Source organism: Pleurodeles waltl, chromosome 4_1, assembly GCF_031143425.1.
Source record: "Pleurodeles waltl isolate 20211129_DDA chromosome 4_1, aPleWal1.hap1.20221129, whole genome shotgun sequence".
Lineage (NCBI taxonomy): Eukaryota > Metazoa > Chordata > Amphibia > Caudata > Salamandridae > Pleurodeles > Pleurodeles waltl.
The window spans coordinates 733,261,267-733,283,576 of NC_090442.1; the positions used below are offsets into that span (position 1 = coordinate 733,261,267).

The 22,310-nt window shown below is 43.4% G+C and overlaps 1 protein-coding gene and 1 long non-coding RNA gene across 2 annotated transcripts in view; one reads left to right on the forward strand and one right to left on the reverse strand.

Moving 5' to 3' along the window:
• The window catches only part of LOC138288093 (collagen alpha-1(VII) chain-like), a 963,348-nt gene that overhangs the window by 234,249 nt on the left and 706,789 nt on the right, over positions 1-22,310 (forward strand). Inside the window, exons 14-17 of the mRNA XM_069229319.1 lie at positions 10,173-10,331; positions 16,297-16,422; positions 17,768-17,917; positions 19,701-19,832. Coding sequence (XP_069085420.1) covers positions 10,173-10,331; positions 16,297-16,422; positions 17,768-17,917; positions 19,701-19,832 — 567 coding nt within the window. The remainder of the gene's footprint in view (positions 1-10,172; positions 10,332-16,296; positions 16,423-17,767; positions 17,918-19,700; positions 19,833-22,310) is intronic.
• LOC138288094 (uncharacterized) overlaps positions 1-22,310 on the reverse strand; it is a 155,845-nt gene that overhangs the window by 80,292 nt on the left and 53,243 nt on the right. The window lies entirely within an intron of this gene.

Below are 22,310 nucleotides of genomic sequence, written 5' to 3' on the forward strand. Positions count from 1 at the left end.
TCCTCCGCAACTCTACGAGGACCGCATGTAAACACAGAGCATCTGTGCACATTTTACTGTGTGCAGTGTCAATATGAGAAATTAAAAAATGGCTGCATTGGAAACAAAGATGGGGTCATGGCCTAGTTCTGGGCCTAGTTCACAAAGCACAGAAAAATGCAGTTCTACAAAATGCAGTGCTCTCATTTACGTGCGGAAATGTCCCCAACTTTATACAAAAGATTTTAACAACTCCAAATCAACTTTTAAAATGCTCGTTGTCAGCAGCAGCTAGACTCCTACTGTGTGTGGTAGTGCCTTTTCCTCCCCGTGCCCTTCCCCTCACATTTAGACAGATTATAGCCGAGAATGGTGAGATGCCACCTAGGGAAAGCTGTTGACCAGAGCTTGGGAGGTATTTACTAGGAACCCTTCTTGGCGCTTCAGGAATGCTTCTGTTGAAACCCTCAAGCTTTGTGTGGGGATTGGCAACCATGTTGGGCAGGTTCACTCCCACTTCTGAGGAGATGGAGGGTCCTACTGCTACACATATTCCCACCTTCAATGCTTTTGTTGAAAGTTTAGACTTACTGGAGGCTTAAAGGTCTCCCTCCCCAACTCCCACCAATGGCTTTAAATACTCTTTGGAATGAGAGGAGACACTCTTTCATACCCTCCTTAAGAAGTTTTGTAAGGAATTGCAACATTATGGTTGTGGTTATACATCAAGATTGCTGGCTGTGATTCTCAACGTGCTTCTCCTGGTGCATGCTTTGTAGGCTTGTTTTCTTCTTGACCAGAATGGGCATGCCTGAGACTGATGTCCCCAAACCTGCTGTGGGAAAGTGGAGTATTATGTTGTGTGGGGGTTAGTCCTAACAATGCAATACTCTCACAATACCCCAAAGATGGCCCTTGGATTCACACTAGTAAATTCTTAGATCAGTCCTAGTAATGTGTCAAAGAGCAGTCAGGCTTTACTTAGAGGAACATGTTTTAAGCATTTCAGAGTACCAATATGGACCATAAGTAATTGGCACGACTCAAAAGAAATCCAACACCAATTTATAAAAATAGAGCTTGTTTGTATCGTAATTTAGACATCAAAATGAACAGAATTGCAGAAGTACAACTGGAGTTATGGATTTTAGAAGCAAAATTAAATCAGAACAAAAATGACATTTAAACATTGCATTGAAGTCAATGGAGAAATACCACTTGCAGCAAAACAGTACTTAAAGAACGAGTTACTAAGAACCCTTGCAGAGTTGAGGTTATGCAGTCCCTAGGACCAGTTCATGAATGTCAGTTAAATTTTACCTGGCTCGTGGCATCCGGGTTCAGAGTTGTCCTGGCGGTCCATGGTGCTGAATGGGACTCGTGCTGGTGCTGATTTTACCGCTTACATGACGGTGCTGGCACAGGGATGCAAAAACTCAGCTGGGACTGGATTGGAGATGTCATATGGAAGCTGCACGATGTGTCCTGCAGTTGCAGCATTGAGTGTGAGGGTCAGTTGCCAGACTGGCAACCAACAAGTCTTGGAAGTGGTAAAGATGCAGAAAAACCTCCACAGGGTCTGGGGAAGCAAAGTAGCAGCCTGAAACTTTGGGCACGAAAGACTACAACTTCCAAAAGCCACTGGACCTCCTGGCTTTCGTCAATCCCGCGGCGGCCCTTGTGGCCGGTGAATCTTGGGATCCTGCAAGCATTTTTACTTGCAGTTTTCAGGGCACTAGTGCCACTAGTCCAGGGGAAACTGAGGGTGCTTCTGGCTTTCACAGGGTTCCTCTGGTCAGGAGTGTCAAGTTTCAGCCAAGGACAAAGGTCGTTCACGCAGTTCCCAGTCTGTTGCCTAGGGACAGAGTATCCTTCTTTTGCTTTGTGGCAGTGGGTAAAGTCTGATTGTCAGTGACACAGGGCTCTTCTTGGTCCTTCTTTCTCCTGGATTTAGGGGAGTAAGGGGTGTGAAGACCAGTGGCCAATGGGCAGCTAGCTCTTACAGCTAATTCACCTCTGAGGTAACCACATCCAGTGGGATGGGTCACCTTTTGCTACCCAGAACCCTCTTATTCTGCCACTCCCAAGATGGCGCAAATCAATATTTAGTGCACAGACCAAGCTGCTCACCCTAGAGGTGGGGTCGGCCAGCTGGGGGTGTACACTGTCCTACATACTTAATTTCCTGCCTCACCATGGGCTAATGTGCATGAGGACAGGAGGAGGACTGTTTGCTCTACTGGGGAACAGCACAGATGGTGATCAGAGTTGGTGAAATCTTGAAGCTCACCACCCTGAAGTGTTTATTCACTAGCCCAGCTGGAGGGCAGGAGGTCTGAACTCCTTCCTACATCAGCCTTTGTTCCTGACTGACTCCTGGGAGTGTTCACAGTACCTGGCAGGAGGTCAGAATCCTGTCTTGGCGGCAGTAAGAGGAGGGAAAAGTGCAGGCTGATCGGCCAGAGCACAAAGAAGGTGGGCAAACAGGTGGGCAACCTCCAGGGTGCCACATGGGTTTATGCTAGCTGTCCCTCAATACCAAAATCATGTTAAGAGAGAGAAAGCATGTTGTTTGACAATAAACTCGACATATCTAGGCAGTACCATAATGGAGCGGGAAACACCTGGAACAACGACTCCGAAACCACGAAGTAGTGAAAAACGAAAGCGTTGTTTCGCTTTCATTTTCCACGACTTCCTGGTTTCCGTACCTTAACCACGCCTGTCTGAACCACGTACATGCGTGGTTAAGGTACAGAAGAAGGGAGTCGGAGTCGACGCAGTGAAGGAGGAGGTATGTTGGGCTGGGACTGGGGCTTTTTTTTGGGGGGGGAGTGGGGTTGGGAGGGGGGCTCGGGTGATTAGGGTTTGGGGGGAGGGGGGTCATGGTTTAGGTTTAAGGGGTGGGTTGGGAGGTTGGGGTGTTTAGGTTTTAGGGGCGGGTGGGGACTCAGGGTATTTTTAGTTTTTGGGGTGGGGTGGGGGGCTGGGGGTGATTAGGGTTTGGGGGTCAGGGTTTAGGTTTAAGGGGTTGTAGGAAAGTACCATCTTGCCTGGCATGTTACCCCCATATTTCACTGTATATATGTTGTTTTAGTGTATGTGTCACTGGGACCCTGCCAGCCAGGGCCCCAGTGCTCATAAGTGTGCCCTGTATGTGTTCCCTGTGTGATGACTAACTGTCTCACTGAGGCTCTGCTAACCAGAACCTCAGTGGTTATGCTCTCTCTTTGCTTTCCAAATTGTCACTAACAGGCTAGTGACCAATTTCACCAATTCACATTGGCATACTGGAACACCCTTATAATTCCCTAGTATATGGTACTGAGGTACCCAGGGTATTGGGGTCACAGGAGATCCCTATGGGCTGCAGCATTTCTTTTGCCACCCATAGGGAGCTCTGACAATTCTTACACAGGCCTGCCACTGCAGCCTGAGTGAAATGACGTCCACGTTATTTCACAGCCATTTACCACTGTACTTAAGTAACTTATAAGTCACCTATATGTCTAACCTTTACCTGGTAAAGGTTGGGTGCTAAGTTACTTAGTGTGTGGGCACCCTGGCACTAGCCAGGGTGCCCCCACATCATTCAGGGCAAATTCCCAGGACTTTGTGAGTGCGGGGACACCATTACACGCGTGCACTATACATAGGTCACTACCTATGTATAGCGTCACAATGGTAACTCCGAACATGGCCATGTAACATGTCTAAGATCATGGAATTGTCACCCCAATGCCATTCTGGCATTGGGGAGACAATTCCATGATCCCCCAAGTCTCTAGCACAGACCCGGGTACTGCCAAACTACCTTTCCCGGGGTTTCACTGCAGCTGCTGCTGCTGCCAACCCCTCAGACAGGTTTCTGCCCTCCTGGGGTCCAGCCAGGCTTAGCCCAGGAAGGTAGAACAAAGGACTTCCTCAGAGAGAGGGTGTTACACCCTCTCCCTTTGGAAAAAGGTGTCAGGGCTGGGGAGGAGTAACCTCCCCCAGCCTCTGCAAATGCTTTGATGGGCACAGATGGTGCCCATCTCTGCATAAGCCAGTCTACACCGGTTCAGGGATCCCCCAACCCTGCTCTGGCGCGAAACTGGACAAAGGAAAGGGGAGTGACCACTCCCCTGACCTGCACCTCCCAGGGGAGGTGCCCAGAGCTCCTCCAGTGTGCTCCAGACCTCTGCCATCTTGGAAACAGAGGTGCTGCTGGCACACTGGACTGCTCTGAGTGGCCAGTGCCAGCAGGTGACGTCAGAGACTCCTTCTGATAGGCTCTTACCTGTGTTGCTAGCCTATCCTCCTTCCTAGGTAGCCAAACCTCCTTTTCTGGCTATTTAGGGTCTCTGCGTTGGGGAATTCTTTAGATAACGAATGCAAGAGCTCATCAGAGTTCCTCTGCATCCCTCTCTTCACCTTCTGCCAAGGAATCGACCGCTGACTGCTCAGGATGCCTGCAAAACCGCAACAAAGTAGCAAAGACGACTACTGCAACCTTGTATCGCTGATCCTGCCACCTTCTCGACTGTTTTCCTGGTGGTGCATGCTGTGGGGGTAGTCTGCCTCCTCTCTGCACTAGAAGCTCCGAAGAAATCTCCTGTGGGTCGACGGAATCTTCCCACTGCAACCGCAGGCAACAAAAGACTGCATCACCGGTCCTCTGGGTCCCCTCTCAGCACGACGAGCGTGGTCCCTGGAACTCAGCAACTCTGTCCAAGTGACTCCCACAGTCCAGTGACTCTTCAGTCCAAGTTTGGTGGAGGTAAATCCTTGCCTCCCCACGCTAGACTGCATTACTGGGTACCGCGTGATTTGCAGCTGCTCCGGCTCCTGTGCACTCTTCCAGGATTTCCTTTGTGCACAGCCAAGCCTGGGTCCCCGACACTCTACCCTGTAGTGCACAACCTCCTGAGTTGTCCTCTGGCGTCGTGGGATCTTCTTTTGTGACTTCGGGTGAGCTCCGGTACACTCCTCTTTGTAGTGCCTGTTCCAGCACTTCTGCGGGTGCTGCCTGCTTCTGTGAGGGCTCCCTGTCTTGCTGGGTGCCCCCTCTGTCTCCTCACGCAAGTGGCGACATCCTGGTCCCTCCTGGGCCACAGCAGCATCCAAAAACCCTAACCGCAACCCTTGGGAACACCTCTGCAAGCTTCTTCATGACGTGGGACATCCATCCTCCAAAGGGGAAGTTCCTAGTCCTCTTCGTTCTTGCAGAATCTACAGCTTCTACATCCGGTGGCAGCTTCTTTGCACCCTCAGCTGGCATTTCCTGGGCATCTGCCCAATCTCGACTTTGTCGCGACTCTTGGACTTGGTCCCCTTGTTCCACAGGTACTCTCGTCCGGAAATCCACTTTGGTTGCATTGCTTGTGTTGGTCTTCCTTGCAGAATTCCCCTATCACGACTTCTGTGCTCTCTGGGGAATATAGCTGCACTTTACACCTACTTTTCAGGGTCTTGGGGTGGGCTATTTTTCTAACCCTCACTGTTTTCTTACAGTCCCAGCGACCCTCTACAAGCTCACATAGGTTTGGGGCCCATACGTTATTCGCATTCCACTTTTGGAGTATATGGTTTGTGTTGCCCCTATACCTATGTGCTCTCATTGCAATCTATTGTGACTATACATTGCTTGCATTACTTCCTTTTGCTATTACTGCATATTTTTGGTATTGTGTACATATATCTTGTGTATATTTGGCATCCTCATACTGAGGGTACTCACTGAGATACTTTTGGCATATTGTCATAAAAATAAAGTACCTTTATTTTTAGTATATCTGTGTATTGTGTTTTCTTATGATATTGTGCATATGACACCAGTGGTATAGTAAGAGCTTTGCATGTCTCCTAGTTCAGCCTAAGCTGCTCTGCTATAGCTACCTTCTACCAGCCTAAGCTGCTAGAATCACCTCTTCTACACTAATAAGGGATAACTGGACCTGGTGCAGAGTGTAAGTACCCCTTGGTACCACTACAAACCAAGCCAGCCTCCTACAGGGGTCGGTTGGGGTGTTTAGGATTTAGGGGCAGGGTGGGGACTCAGGGTATTTTTAGTTTTTGGAGTGGGGTGGGGGGCTGGGTGTTATTAGGGTTTGGGGGAGTGGGGGCAGGTTTTAGGTTTAAGGGGTGGGTTGGGGTGGTTTAGGTTTTGGGGGGGGTTGGGGTTGTGGTAATTTTCGGGGTGGAGGGTTGCGGTAATTTTTGTGGGTGGGGGGCTTGGAGGAAGCATGCTGGAACCATGCATGCTGATCACTAATGCCTTTACCAGGAATGCGTTTACAACGAAAAATAGTTGTAAACACATTCGTGGATATGCATTAGTGGTAAGAACAAGGTTGTTGTTCCGACCTCGTTGTTGAGCCATGGGTGCTTGAAGCACTCGTGGTTCTGACATATAACCTCTTGGACCTAGCAACCCAAGTTTGCCCCGGCATTAAGTCCCATGTTATCCTGTGGACAGGCCTGCACTTATAGTGTAATTTAATGGATAAGACACTATAGAGACATATAACCTTGTGCCTACATGCCTGCCCTTTAAATATAATGCACCCTGCCTCCTGGACTGCAGAGACCTTTCTTAGTGTTGTCTGACTTATATGTAAGGCAGTGCATGGGACTGTGTCACTCATGGTGAGGACACAGTTGATCTTGAGCAGTTTGGACTGCTCCTGCTTTCAGTAGTTTGTATGGGCCCCTCAAGCTAGCACAAAGCCGTGCTGCAGCCCTGGAGCCCGATTTACCACCTATGCCCTGGGTACCATTTACTAGGGACTTATGAGAGGCTAAAGCTTTTGCCAATCAGAGAATTACCAAGTCGACAACCAATTTAGGGACAGAACACTGGCACCTTGTTAGCAGGTTCCAGTGCACTGTCAGAGTCGAAAACCAAGGATTTAATAGTCCAAACAAAGTGGGAGACCATCTGCAAAAAAACCTGATCTTTTTACATATGTCTTTCGTTTATGTTTAATATTAAATGAATCGTTTGTTGTTCTGTACTCTGTGATTCAACTTCACTGACTTTCACGCTTCAAGTTATGTCTTGAAAAATGCTTTCCTGTAGGTTTGGGTCACCTAGCGTAGTATGAGTGTATCCTAGCCGCCAGCCCCCTTCAAGAGAGAACTTGTAAAAATAGAATTACTGGTAAATTCCCTTTCACCCTTTAGATTATTGAAGGCAAGTATATTTCAGAATGTCTGAAATTGGTAGTTCTTTCTAGATGTTTTTTCTGTTACTTCCTGTTCCCTGCTAACAGGAACTGGTGAGTTTGATCAGTTGCTTGAGCAACTGCTTCTTATTTGGAACTTGGGGGTTTTGAGCTCAGGTCTGTCTGGATCAACGCTTACTTTTATGCCTACTTGATTGTTTGCATCAGCACCACTGACATTAATGGTGCCACCATTTACCACAGTATGTACTTATACAAAATACTGTGTTATGTATAAATAGTCCTATTCAGCTACCTTGCAGATCTTACTTATGATGACTTGAAGGGCATCACAACCCTCACTGCAAAAATCCTTTACAACTTACAGTTGCATTAATATACTATGGCTAGACAAAGTTTCTTGATGAAAAGTATCATGCCATACCCAAGTGCCCACATGTTGATATAGCAGAATCACTCTTGCTTTAGATGCAAGATCCATCCCCACATGAGAACATTATCCTTTTATACTTGCATTGCAATGTGAAATCATTTGGACACAGTGGGCCTAATTCACAAATTAAATTTTGGAGTACATAAATTAGTACTCCAGTAGTGATAGTTATCAGAACATGCAATTCATAAAACTATGGGTGAAAAAGGTCCATCTCTGCCTCTCCTATTTTTGCTGCACAAGGATCTACTCCAGGGTGACAGAGATATCTGCACAAATAGGTTTATATTTTTGTAAAAAAAGGCTTACATTTACTCCACTCCAGATTGACGTAAGTACTGCAATACACTCCTATTGAAAACAATGAATGCAGGGAATTATATTAGCACCCCGCAGGAAGTAATGTTAAATGAATTACATTATTTCTAAATCTAAATTATAAATATTTTGTAAATATTTTAGCAATGAAAACAATAAGTATAAATATTTTCTAATAATACATATAATTTAAAAATGTAAATTAAACATATTAACTTATACTTGAAATTGTCATTTAAATTAATTAAATGGACCGCTTTTAACCAAACTTACTGCATATTAAACAAAAATAAAAATGTTAGTGGGGCTCTGTAATCTTATTTTTTACATTTTTGATTCTATACATATACATATTAAATTAATATATTGAATTATTTTATAATTTAATACAAATTTAATTTGAAGATGTAATGGGTGATAACTTTGTATTTTATTATTTTAAGCTTCATTTAATTTAGTAATTTTACATTTATAGTTTGCAATAACTTTTTTTAGTTTGAGTTTATTAGGGTACGTAACAGCTTGTAGCAATTGTGTAATAAATATGAGATTTACAGGATAGCCAGAGAAGAATTGAACATGGATAATATTAATGAAAACTGACTACAGAAAGCATTGAAGTGAAGTAAAATCTCAACAGAGTGCAATACAACTAAATAACAACAGTAAAATACTTTTAACTATATATTTTTTTTATAAATAAACTTCATTAAATATCCCCATACTGTCCTATAGGGAGGTCTCTGTCCCAGTGGTGGAGAGCTTTGCCAAAAGATACAAAGCTGCTAATAATAACTTTACACTCATGTATTCAGTCATAGGTTGCTCCACCGCCTCATCAGAGGGGATAGAGACATGTAAGTCTACTCCTAAATGTAAATCTAGAATCTGAAACTGGGTATGCGGAAAAGTGTAGTGTTACTCCTAGTTGTAGGAGTAGATTTACATGTGAGTAGATATACACATGTAAATTTACCTCTGTGTATCAGGTCCGCTTCTCCATCATACATGTACCTAAAAATATACCATCTTCAAATATTATTTCTCCCATTGCCATATTTTACCAGTATTGTATGACACTTTTTTTCACTTTGGACAGTTTCTTTCAGGTACTCTGTGGGAGTATTGACCCTGGCATTATGGATTTAACTCTACGCCGTGGACTCTACGTCAGACCCTCATTGTTTTTTCTTGTCAGAAACAAACTTACATATTTAGAACTTCCAAGCCTGACCATGAGAAGTATAGACATTGCCTTCTGCATTCTCTTGTGGGGGGATTCATGTTCCTCATTCAATATGGAGACAGGAACATTGGTTTCTACTTCTCCTGCTGTGCTATGCTGGTGGTTGTGCTACTGCCCAGATTGTGCATTTGACTTGTGTGGCTCTCATCAGGTCAGAAGTACCTAAAAGGGATTGTGTTTTTTGTTCTGTACTTACCCTATACATTTTTTTTATTGTTATGATGCTGTGTCAGTGCTTTGAGGTCTCTTTTATTTGTTTGGTTTTATTCTTTTTATATTTTATTCCGGCATGACAGCACTTCCGTCAGTATGACATGTGTCTCATTCTAACAACATAGTGTCCATCTGCTGGTTAGAGGGCACTGACTAGGCTTCATTACTCCTGGTAGTCGAATTCCTATACACATGCTGATGCACGTTTTATCCATCCAGTTGTTTGTTTGGGAATTTTGGTGCTTCAATGTGTTTATGTTTATGTGTGTTGGTAACACTGCCCTCTGAAAGTAGGTAGTTTTACAACTTTGAAATATGAGATTGCATTGAATCTTCCTTGGCCATTGATTTGATGGTTCATCAAGCAGTTGCTTACCTTCCTATGTGGTGCTTTGAAAACATCTGTATACCTAAGGGTTATACTCACCACCATGAGCCATACCCTTTTCTATGACTGTCCAATATTGTCTTGATTCTACTCTACTGTGCATTCTGGCTTCATCCATTTTCCTAGCTCATGGATACTGCAAACAGAAGTTTTGACTCAAAGGTCAAGTATTAATGTCCTCATGAAAAACAAATGTGTTGTTAAATTTAAAGGGGCAAAATGACTGCATGTTTGCTGTGCATCACCCACCCTCAAGTATACTGTAATGATTTTGACAAAGAAGAGAAGGACTTTGTGTAATTACAATTGCTACTAAGTAAAAATCATTGACTTCATAACAATTCACTCATATTACAATCCACCTGCACATCCAATGATGTGTTACATTGCACTCACTCATTTATTCATTGTATTGCTTTTTCTACTCAGAGTTCACCGGGAGGGACCGCCCCAGGCAGCTGGCATTGAACAGTTCCTCCACTTCATACCAATTGAAAAACCTGGCTCATGACACAGAGTATGTCATCTCACTCTACGTCCTCTTTGGGTCGATTATTGGACCTGGGATCTCCACCACAGCCCGCACATGTGAGTATGCTCAAAGGAAGAAGGAGCAACATTTTGCTGAATGATGGGGAAGGAGTTCACGTAGCGAAAAAGGTTGAGCATTTAGTAAATCCTCTGTAAGGAATCAAACCGATTACTCTTCTCTTTTCTCATCTAAAAGCAAGAAATGCAAAGGCAAAATATCCTCATTTTTTCCCCATGGATGCAAACTTTTCTGTAGAGGTGATTTGCTTACATAAGAGTATATTTGTTGGTGATGAAAGAGTTATGATTTTCTTGAATGGGAAACTGTCACATCAAATCGAATAAGCTGAATGAAATATTAATGATTAAAAGCCAATTCAAGGTCCTGTCATTTGGGGTCACTATATCTCCACAGGTGTAAACCATATGGCTAGCTATGGTGTTGGTGCATTAGTGGCGCAGCTGGATTGATTTGTATCCATATCTACAGGAGTAGCTAGTAAATGGAATGACTCACTGTCTTGGCCATGCTGAGTAGACAGTCCTTTTGCAGCATCCGTTGGTGTTCACTGTCAATGTCAAAAAATCGCACTTGTGTCCTCGGCGAATCCAACTGCCTCCACCAGCTAAGATTGAGTGCTTGCACATCAGAGGCCCCTTTGGCAGACATCATATTGTCTGACAGTGAGAATGAAAATTAAACTGCCAGGAAAGATTCTGGTGTGCATTACATTAGTCTCAAATGCACAATTCCACATATGCATGTTACAGGACTAACTTGCACAACAATAGCAACATGCGACTTGGCACTGGGAGAATATAGAGTTGGAGGAGTCCAGTATTCAGAACAAAGTACAGTAATGGAACAAAGTGAACCTATTACTGGGCCAATGGTTTACCACCCACAGTCGTAGGTGATTATCAATAGAGACGTTTCCCTTATAGGTTAGCAAGCCCACATGAATACCTTCACCGTTCAAGGCCAGTGGTCCCCTCAGAAGCGCCTTCTAGACATCATTTGAAGTGTATGGCAGTAGAGTTAGCTGTACGAGCATTCCAAACAAAACTTCACAACCAGGTGATACTAATTCAAACAGACAGTATGCCCACCATGCACTAGATACAGAAACAGAGGACTCAGAGTTGTTTGTAATGCACAAGGCAATCTGCCATTAGTTACTCTGCCATCATATACACGTATGAGGGGAGCATCTGACAGGATTCGAAGATCTCTTTCTGAAAACTCATGGTTGCAAAATCAACTGCTGAGTCCTTAGCCTATACTGCTGCTATTGACGTAGGCCAATGGTAGATCTGTTCACCACTGACACAAATACAGAGCAGCAAAACGTCCACATCAGTTGCCCACGTCCAGAGTGTCTTTGAAATGCCCTATAGATACATTGGTTAGGTAAATTAGTGCATGCTTTTCCCCCACTCCCAATGATTCCTTATGTTGTGCTAAAGATGTGACAGAGACCTATGACACCTTTTCACTTTGCACCAACATGGGCCCGCCTTCCTTGTTACTCTCTTCTCTTAGAGATGTCCATCCTTCCACAGGAGAAATTGGTGGTAGGTCCAGACTTCTCAACTCTATGAAAAGCTGGTAATTTGGCACCTCATGTCTTAGAATTTGGGTACTTACAGCTGATAAAAAAGTGCACACTCTTAAAGTAATTAGGATGTATACAGTGTGATCGTGTTATGCAGCAAAATGGAGACCTCTATTAATTACTGTACTACTCAAAACATATATCTTTTAGCAGTAACAGTTCAACACATTGTCTGCTACATGTACTAATAAAATGTTGATTTGATTTACACCTCTATATGTGTACAATTAGCGACAAACACTGTGTACCTCCAAAACAAACAGTAGCAATCCATTTTTAGAATCCCTGTCGAAAGGCTTTTATGGAAGGATTAAAAAAGGTGATCCATCCCAGAGTACTCACTGCTGCTTCTTAGGACCTCAATGTAGTTTTTGACTAGATTAATAGAGAGAACATTTTGGTCCACTGCACTTGTGGCCTCATCAGTTCATCTCCTTCTTTTTATCACTTGAATTGTTAGAAAACTTCAGAAAATATTCTTGCTAATCCAGAAAGACTGAGAAGGTGTTATACACAGACCCTCATTTGTAGGTTTTGCCTGACCAGAGAATGCAGTGCATGCACTGTCCTTGCGAAACCTCTTGTAAACAATAAAAAGCTTAAAAGGGGCTTAGAGCCTTGCCCTAACTTACCATTACCTAACATTGGTTAGCTTGCTAGTTGCTCACATTTCCACGTTATTGGCTTCCTGGGCTTCCTGATTCCTCCTGGGCTTCTAGTTTCTGTACCTGCTGTGTAGCATAGACCAGCTGCGGTTTCCCACCTGCGGCCAGTGTCTTTTCACTGGTTGTGCGCTTCTTGAGGTACTGTTTTTTTAAAACTTTTAGACACGTTTTATTAATTCTTTGGTAAGAACAGTGTTAACACAGAACCGGAGAAAGAGGAGAAAAATAACTAAAACATAGGCCTTCACTGTCCTATAATTTGGAGCCAGAAGCACAGAAGCAGCATTTGCATGAATCGTTCGCGTATGACTTGAGTAACTTTCATAATTAAAAAAGTATATATATTTTGACAGAACTCTTTTTACATTTTCAACAAGGGTATTATTTTATCTTTAAAATAATCAATAAGAGTTTGTTAAGCTTATAATTGCTCGACACATAAAAATATTTTCTGCAGTTCAACTGGAGCAGAGCCTTAACGTACATATCAGCACACAAAAATATGTTAAGCTTAAAAAAGGCAGCATATATCTGGCCTTTATGGACCTAAGGTGTGCGTTCAATACCGTCCAATGACTCAAACTCTGGGGTATCGTGGAAGAAATGGGAAAAGATAAAGCTATTGTTGTCTTACTTCATAGGTTACATCCACCCACTTCAGCTAGGATTCGGTGTAGCAGGGAAGGTGCTCTGTTATCCAGAATCATCTCTGCAGTGGGGGTCCACCAAGGCTGTATACTGGCTCCTTTGTTTTTTATTGTACATTAATGGCCTTGAAGATTACTTGTGCTCTAGAGGTAAAAAGCAGTGATTTTCCAAGAGCAGCTCTCTTTTGGTACCAGTACTACTGTGCCCAGGTGATGCGATACTCTTAGCCAGAACAGCCAATGGGCTACAGATACTTTTAGATGCTTTTAACATGTTCATGGTCAAATCGGTGCTACGGACAAATCTAACAAAGCCATTCATGATGAAATGTGGCCCCAGGAGCGTGAAAACCCAGAAATTCAGGCTCGATGGGGCAGAGATTGTTAAAGTCCTAGATTGTATTCAGTATCCCATATGATTCTTCTTTTAATTGGAAGTTTTAATCAAATATTAGAGTCCTGCAATTTCGAAAGTACATTGAAGCCATTGCTCAATTGGCAAAAGACTTGAACACAAACCCGTAAACGAGCTAGTGCACAGCTGTAAAAGCAAATGGTTATCTATTCGTATTTTTGGAGCAGGTGTGTGGGGTTACACATAAAGCACCCCTTTGTAGAAAGTGGAGAATACATTTAGAAGATCAGCAACCACAACTTTTGTCACTCTGAGGTAGTTTCTGTTTTATAGAAGATAATTTTAGACTCCAGCCATAGTTATTATGGCCCACTCCCTTTGGAGTAAAGGAATCGTTTTATAGGCATAGCCAATCTGTGCGCTTGGCAAATCTGGATGCAAGGGTTGCTAGATTTTTCCACAGGGATTTAAATGGGAGTCTCTCGGCAGCACTGTATCTTCAATTAATTACTAATAAACAACATACATGTTTATTAACCAGGTTTCGCCTTAACTTACTCCATTTCTTGTTGGCTTTCCCTATCCTACGAACTTTGTTTCCATCTCTTCCCCGTGCCCATTTGATGATAGAACAGCACAAAGCACATTTCACTTTATTTAATTTTGTCAACTTTATTTTACGCAAAGGAGACCCTTCTTGCTTTCAATCCTGCAAGAATCTAAAATTAAATCCCATAAAATGTCTTTCACTCATTTACAGTGCCTAGAGAGCCCGGAGGTGTGTTATGTTGTGTTGAACTTGATAACAAGTGTCCTGCAGGACTGAAGGAGGTACTTAGAGTTGGAGTATAGGGCATTTACTTATGTAATAATGATCACAATCTTAATCTCCATAGTATTTAACTTTTTATTTGCTGTTTGATTGTGACTTTTTTATATTGACGTATTATTGTTTTGATGAACGTTTGTGGCTCATTGCAGCTGAATAATGCAGCTGAAGCTTTTGAATTGTGATGAAAGAGGAATAAGTGCGCACCGCGGAGGCTCCAAGTAGGGCTCGGTACAACCCGATGCTTGTGTAACATTTTTACCAGTTTTTCCTTCTAGTGCTGCTAGGTGTGGAACTACCTCACGTTGTGGGGATTTAAGAAATTCATTCACAAACCAACACAGGAAAAACAAGCACTGGCAAAGCCAATAGGTTTCGCCTATGCAAGACCCCTGGGCATTGCCAACGATTTTATCGACATGTTGCACAGCACCATGGGTTGCTGTGCAACAGGGCTTAAACTGAATAAAAACAAAGTGGTGCAGCCGGTGTAAAACAATATGATGGTGTCAATGCTGGCTATGCCATAGCGCTTTATTTTGTATTTAGTTTAACCTATGTAGCAGTCAGATTTGCGCGATTAGGAAAACCAAACAATTATTTGTTGCATACACCCAGCCACATCTTGGCAATCCTATTTCAAAGACAAAGAGCCATATGTATCATGCATTTTACAGGTCACAAATAGCTCAACTCGCAGAACCAGGACGTTTGTGACCGCTAAAATGCATTTTGGTATGTATGAATTCCAATATGTAATATGGTAACATGTTACTGAATCGCAATTTGGAATTGCGAATACATACCGATTCAGTATTGTGAAGGGGCATGTTCAGGGCTTCCATTCCTAATGCCAAATCGCAGCAGAATGCAAGAATGTTTTGTGACCTAAATGCGATTGCAAAACATCTACGTTTTACCACCTATTTCAAGTAGGTGGTAACCCATTCTCAATTGGTAATGTGTCCCCAAGGGACCTCATCCCCTTTGTGAATGGTAGCAAAAACGTTTTTTAAGAGCAGGCAGTCCCACGGACCACTGCCTACTCTTAAGAAATGAAAAAAAAAGTTAGTTTTTTTTAAACTCATCCCGTTTTCCTTAGAGGAAAACGGATCTTATTTAAAAGAAAATGGCTTTATTTAACAGCAATTACAGACATGGTAGTCTGTTGACCTCAGCAGGCCACCATCCCTGTGATTTTTTAAATTTCCTGATGGGTCGCAACCTACCACATTAATATTAATGAGGTAGGTCGATTTGCAACCCATTAGGAAACGCTAAATGAAACTTCTGGAGTTTCATACATTAGAATAGCGATTACCTAATTGCGAATCAAAAAGAATCGCAATTAGGTAATCATTATTTCTAATGATGACATGTTTGGCTCAATTTAATTCACAAGTCAAAAGCAATGTTGTAACATTCCAAACTGAACACTAGGTGACAGGAGTGTGCAGAGAAGGTGATCCACAGCGCTAAAGGCGACAAACTGAGTGTTAGAGGCAGGGCACTGGAATTATGCAGCAGCAGAGGGCCAAACTGAGTGGCAGCGTTGAGTAAATTATGCGGCAAGAAAAGGCAAATTATGCGGCATAATGCAACACATTTTATAGTAGTATTACTTCATTATTTCATCATTTTGAAACTTGGTAACCTTGTCTGGGCATTGGTTGCTCCTTATTAGTACCAGATTAATACCCAAATATCGCACAAAGTAATAAAAAGGTGGCAGATCTTACGTGATATCCTTCATCTTTTCTGTACCCTTTAATAAGTCTTTACCCCATAGGCACACATCACTGCCACAGTGTACCTGAGCAGATGCTGTTTGTAGCAGTCTTTAGTATTCTGGAACAAACCTCCTGATGTATTTCTCTGCACAAAATAAACTTCCCTGCTTTGGTTCGCAGCACCGTTGGGATATGTTTCTAATTTCAAGGTGACTTCGTACACAAGCTCATCCGTTTCTCTTGCTTGGAGTGCCACGGCTGGGGCCACGGAATACAAGATTACGTGGAGCCCAGCAGCAGACACAGGTTGGTGGTTAAACATTTTGATCTTGAATTCTCATTTGTATTTTTTTTATGGATGGGGGCATTCAATCCCAGTGTTTGTTTTTGTGTGTATATGTTTTATCTTCAATGAGACAGCGTTACTGCAATAACTAGAGGTTCTCGCATGGAGCAGGGTTCTCCATACACCCTATGCCAACTTTATGCCCTCCAGGAAAGCCCTCACATTTTGACAGAAATAAAGACATTTAAAAACTACAGCAGTCAAATAGCAGATTCATGATAAATGTCACATTTTGACAAACATACTTATGGTAAGGTTTCGATTGTACCAGAGGTGGTGTTGTTGCTTTCATAAATGCTATTGTCCTATGTTGATTACAATTCTATATTCCATGTATGTGAATTGGGACATTTTACATTTTGTCCTCTGGTTGCAATTGCACATTTTGAATCTGGCCAGAATCTCGTTCCTAAACTTGTCTATTTCTCATCTGTCACATGAGTTTCGTCTCACCCGATCAATTCTTAACATTTATGGAACTCCGGTCACAGTTGTCACGTGCTAGCTCACCAGAGGCCCCCCAGCCCAGGAACTGACCATTATAGGCAGCCCAACATGCTTTTCTTAGAACCGCCATATTGCTTACACAAAGGACAACTTTCTTTGTATGAAATAGACGGGTTGATAGTAGAGCAGATAAGATGCTAAGCAGAATATAACAAATGATATTTTATGCACTACTTCTGATACAGGGACCAAAATTGTAAGAAATAATTAGCCATGTGCACAGAATTCATACGGTACCACCTCGAGCTGTGATCTGCACAATTTAATAATCTGGGGACTCACACACAAGTGCTTTTTGAAGATGGATACCTACTATGCAGGCTATTTTTAATGGCTAATTATATCTGCATTGCGGGTAAAGTACCCCAATGTTGTGGAATGAGGGTGTTGTAAGTCATTAGGGAATTCCGTGACTTACAGAGGAGCAAGATCCCAAGTTGAGTACGTGGAAATGAGATTTCACTTCCGATATCCATGCAACACTGGTCGGTGCTTTCTCTAGGAGACCAGCTTGGTGGACTTCCACTCAAAGGCACCATTAACTATGTCCATTTCCATCATTCAACTCACATTTCACCATCTCCTAACCGAGCAGCGACTGGTGTTGCAGTGGACGTTTAAGGTCACTTTTGTCATGGGGAACCAGCTCTGCTTTAATTATGATTAAGCAAAGTCAGTCCAGGCAGCAAGAATGATACGCCCCTCAAACAGAACCATTGGTCTATATATTCACACACAGCAACACTTCTACGCTATTAGTGATTTTTTTAAAGTAAATGACATGCATTTTCGTTTCAGACAAAGGTGCTGTGAAAAGCCAGTACCTTGATCCAAACATTCTCTTCTATCGCATTGATGGATTGAGACCTAACACACAATACACCATCGGTGTTCATGCTATCTACAGCAACTCGGAGGGACCGGCGGCCACGTTTGTTCATAACACCGGTAAGTACTCTTTCTGTCTGAGCTCTGCCAATGCTTGATGATTCATCATCTGGTGGTTGCACGAGGAAATCCAACCTTTCCTCCTCCAATCACAATACGTTTTCTTATAGAAGGGTCTTTCTGCTTTTCTTTTGGTTTTGCGGACTTTGTAATGGGCTTTGTCCTGAGTTTTATATAATTTGGTATTTTCCTTTTGTTTACAGTCCATCCTATTTGCACCATTTGCATGTTATGCTGTAAGACTCTTATTTTCTGTTCTTTATATTTTGGGATTGCACTTGTCACTGCTTCTTCCCGAACGTGACAACAAGACCTCGCTAATAAAATTCAACATCAGGGAGTGGTAGTTTCACAACCTTGCAATTAATGTCCAGATAGCAGCTGTAGTACAGGGCAAACTATATAAAGTGTGCCTAATATGCAGCCGAGCGCCTGTGGCGCACCACAGGATGGTTAAGGATGGGCTGATCGGTTTCTCAGATTTCACGTCTCACAACCAGCAAGTGCAGACAATCCAGAATGCCTCAACATGCCATATTTTTCAAAATGCAAACATAGAGACTCTTCCATCACTTTACTAAAAACTCGGGTGGACCATGAGGGCTAATGTGTGACCGATATGTATCTCAAGACCATGGCTCCCACACCAATGAGGGATAAATATCCCTTAGGCACTAGTTTGAGCACTTTAGTCAGCTGAACAGGTCCAGTTACTAAGTCAAAAGTCTAAATACAAAAGCCAGGAGCAACATAAATCCTTTACACATGCACTGAAGTATGGAATGTACTACTGATGCAGTTTAGAAACATATCAAAGGTTGTACTGTTTGCTAAAATGCATAGTACTGCTACAGGCTCTTGTACTGTCACTGTGTTTTGAACTTATTTTGGTGTTATGGTGTGATTTGATTCTCTATAGGTGCCATCAAATTATATAAAATAAATGAATAAAAGTGCCCTGTGTTCATTTTGCTTTCCTAGTTTGCATATTTTCTCTCTTCCTGATCTTTCCTTTGTGCCTCCTCTTCCCGCCTTAGTTTGCTTATTTTCTGTTTTTTTTTTTACTTTTGAGATATTTCTAATGAATGTTCTTGGATCAGAACCAGCTGGGATTTAAACTTGTTACATGCAGATTTCACAGATTTCTTTAGCAGTCACGTTAACCCTCTGAGGTGTATCTTGCAGACAGCAGTAGTTTTATTCTACACTTCTAGACTAAAATATGCCTCATGCCCAAAAATAGCAAAATCACTCACAGTCCAGAACGACAGAGCTTCGAATCACCAAGCAGTTGAGCATCTAATGCTAACTGCAACTCTAATTTCCCCAACTTTTATACTTTTTCTTGACATGGGCAGTTGAAGCAGTATATACCTGAGAGAAACTGAAACCTTAGTTAGTGTTACTAACATACTAACAGGTGCAAGGTGTTCTCATAAGAAGAGTGCAGACAACTTTGAGAAAATGTACAGCAATGAAGATCTCAGACCCTACACTATTTTGATTGAGAATTCTCACTTTGCTGTAGCAAGCATGTAAATTAGGCCTGTATTCTTCACTGGCGAGGGAACTCAAACGCGTGAACATAACAGGGGTATGCAGAATTGCCTGTGGATTAATCAACATGACAGTTGTTTATGTGGTGTTGAAGCATTGTAAAGCAGCAAAAAAGAGTTCACCATGTCTAATGGCTGCAGAGAAAGCTATAGAATTAGGAGCTCATCGCTGCGGCATAATGGGGAGATCTGTTACTGAATGTTGCGTTTCTTGACTTGCTTCATAGATTCAAACCCCATCCAGATTCAAGCGGTGCGAGAATTGAAAATTGCAGATTCCGGTGTTCGCAGTTTGAAGCTGGCCTGGAAGCGGCCAGCAGGCATCACTGACTATAAGATATCCTGGGCCCCTTTCAATGGTAGGTCCTGGTACTCATTCGGTAAGAAGCAAAGCAATCAGCGCATGCGCGGTGCTACGTTCTGCCGTGGAATGTAGAGCTGTAGTGTGTTGTGATATGATTCTCGTTTATATTTGACTACGCTGTTCTATTTGTGTTATGCTGTGTTATGCAATTATTATGTTTTATAGTAAACTATGTTATGTCGCAGTATATATCTTTTGGGCCAAACAGATGTCAAGCTTCCTTTGATTTTCTTTACAAAAATGGGCATATATTTTATTCAATTTCATTCGTGTGCTTTCACTCTTAAAGTTCTTATTCTGTTTTTGATTGTCAATGTCTTCTTTTAGCAATCATCTTTTCTGAAATAGAGTTTTTCAGCTATTCTCTTGATACCAAAATCAACCATACAGTTGTGTTCCTTCGGTTAATGTCAGAACTAGGAATGCTGCTTTCACATAGAACCCCACAAACTGGTGTTCCCCCTAAAGAATGTATATGCTTACCAAAGGGGTGCCGAGTTACAGAGTTAGGGCAACACACAACTTTGCCTCTTCAGCAGGCCTTTGCTGTAGCAGGAAACCATTAGTGCTGCAGTGAAGAGTCACATACAGTGCAGGAAGACTGCAGCAGATTCTCTGATCCAAGGCCCCATGCCTGCCACACACACTGACTGTGCCCCTTCACTGGCTAAGAAGCCCTCTTGAACGCCCCTCCCCAATGCCCCCAAGCTGTGATCTACTGCATGTAGGAAAGTACTCTCTTTTTGGCATCATTAACCCCACGTTTGCCTGTTGTCACTGTGTTTTTGACTGTGTTCAATGCGATCCTGCTAACCAGGACCCCAGTGACTGTGCTCTCTTCCTCTAAATTTGGTTGTTCCTGACTTTGTGCACCCCATAACTGGCATACTGGTGCCCCCATGTAAGTCCCTAGTATATGGTACCTAGGTACCCATTGGGCCACCAGGGGTTTCCCATGGGCTGCAGTATGTATTATGCCACCCATGGGACCCAGGGGAGCCCATACAAAATGTGTCTGCAGGCCAGCCATTGCAGCCTGCATGAAATGGTGCATGCACCCTTACACTAAAGGTCACTGCGCAAGGCCACTGTAAGTCACCCCTATGGCAGGCCCTCCTAGCCCAGAGGGCAGGGTGCAAGTACCTGTGTGTGAGGGCACCCCTGCATGAGCAGATGGGCCCCCACAAACTCCAGCTCCATTTCCCTTGACTTTGTGAGTGCGGGGAAGCCATTTTACCCGTGTACTGGACATAGGTCACTACCTATGTCCAGCTCCACAATGGTAACTCCTAACCTGGGCATGTTTGATATCAAACATGTCAGAATCATACCCCAGTACTGTTGCCAGTATTAGTTGTATGATTCGATGTACTCTGGGCGCTCCTTAGAGGAACCCCAGCTTTTCTCCTGGCAGATTTTAGGGTTCTTCCGGGCAGCCTCCGCTGCTGCCATCCTACAGACAGGTATCTGCCCTCCTGCTGCTTGACCATCACAAGCCCAGGAAGGCAGACCAAAGGATTTCATTTGGCAGAGGGAGGCCACACCCTCTCCCTTTGGGAATAGGTGTTACATGGCTTGGGTGGGGTAGCCTCCCCATGCCACTGTTATGCTTTGAAGGGCACATTTGGTGCCCTTCTTGCATAAACCGGTTTGCACCAGTCAAGGGACCCCAGGTCCCTGCTCTGGCACAAAACTGAATAATGGAAAGGGGAGTAACAACTCCCCTGTCCATCTCCACCCAAGGGATGGTGCCCAGAGCTCATCCACGTGGCCACTTGATTCTGCCATCTTGAATTCAAGGTGGGGAGAGGCCCCCGGGAGCATCTGAGTGACCAGGTCAGGCAGGTGATGTCACAGCCCCCTCCTGATAGGTGGCCATGCTGCTAGGTGACCATTCCTCCTTTTAGGGCTATATAGGGTCTCCCTCTTGGGTGGGTCCTCAGATTCAACCTGCAAGATTCCAGCAGGACTCCTCTGCTTCGTTTGCTTCAACTTCTGGCCACTGTAACTGCAACTGGACTTTACAGGAACGTACAATCTGCAGCTCCAGCAACGACTTTGCTCTGCAACATTGTTTCTCCGGCTCCTTCTAGCAACTGCCACATTTCCCCAGCTGTGCATCCTCTGGGGGCGACAAGTCTTCAGTCCGCACCAAGAAGGAAGAAGGAATCTCCCTTGGAGTGAAGGAGTCACTCCCCTGCATCTGCAGCCACCAACTGCATCGACGACTGGCTGCGTGGATCCTCTCTCCTGCAACTCTGCGTGGATCCTGCAACACAGGTGGTAGTCTGGAGCAATGTTCCCTCCAATTATTTTGTTTAGTGAGTGGCAGTGCAGTGGCTTTGTGCACATTATTCGGAGATGTGTGCGCAAATGGAACTTACTATTAGTCATTATGCAAGCAAGCCTGCTACCTCTTGGGTGATCGGGTGAAAGAACAGTATAATCTTTTCAGAGAGGGTGTCATGCAGCT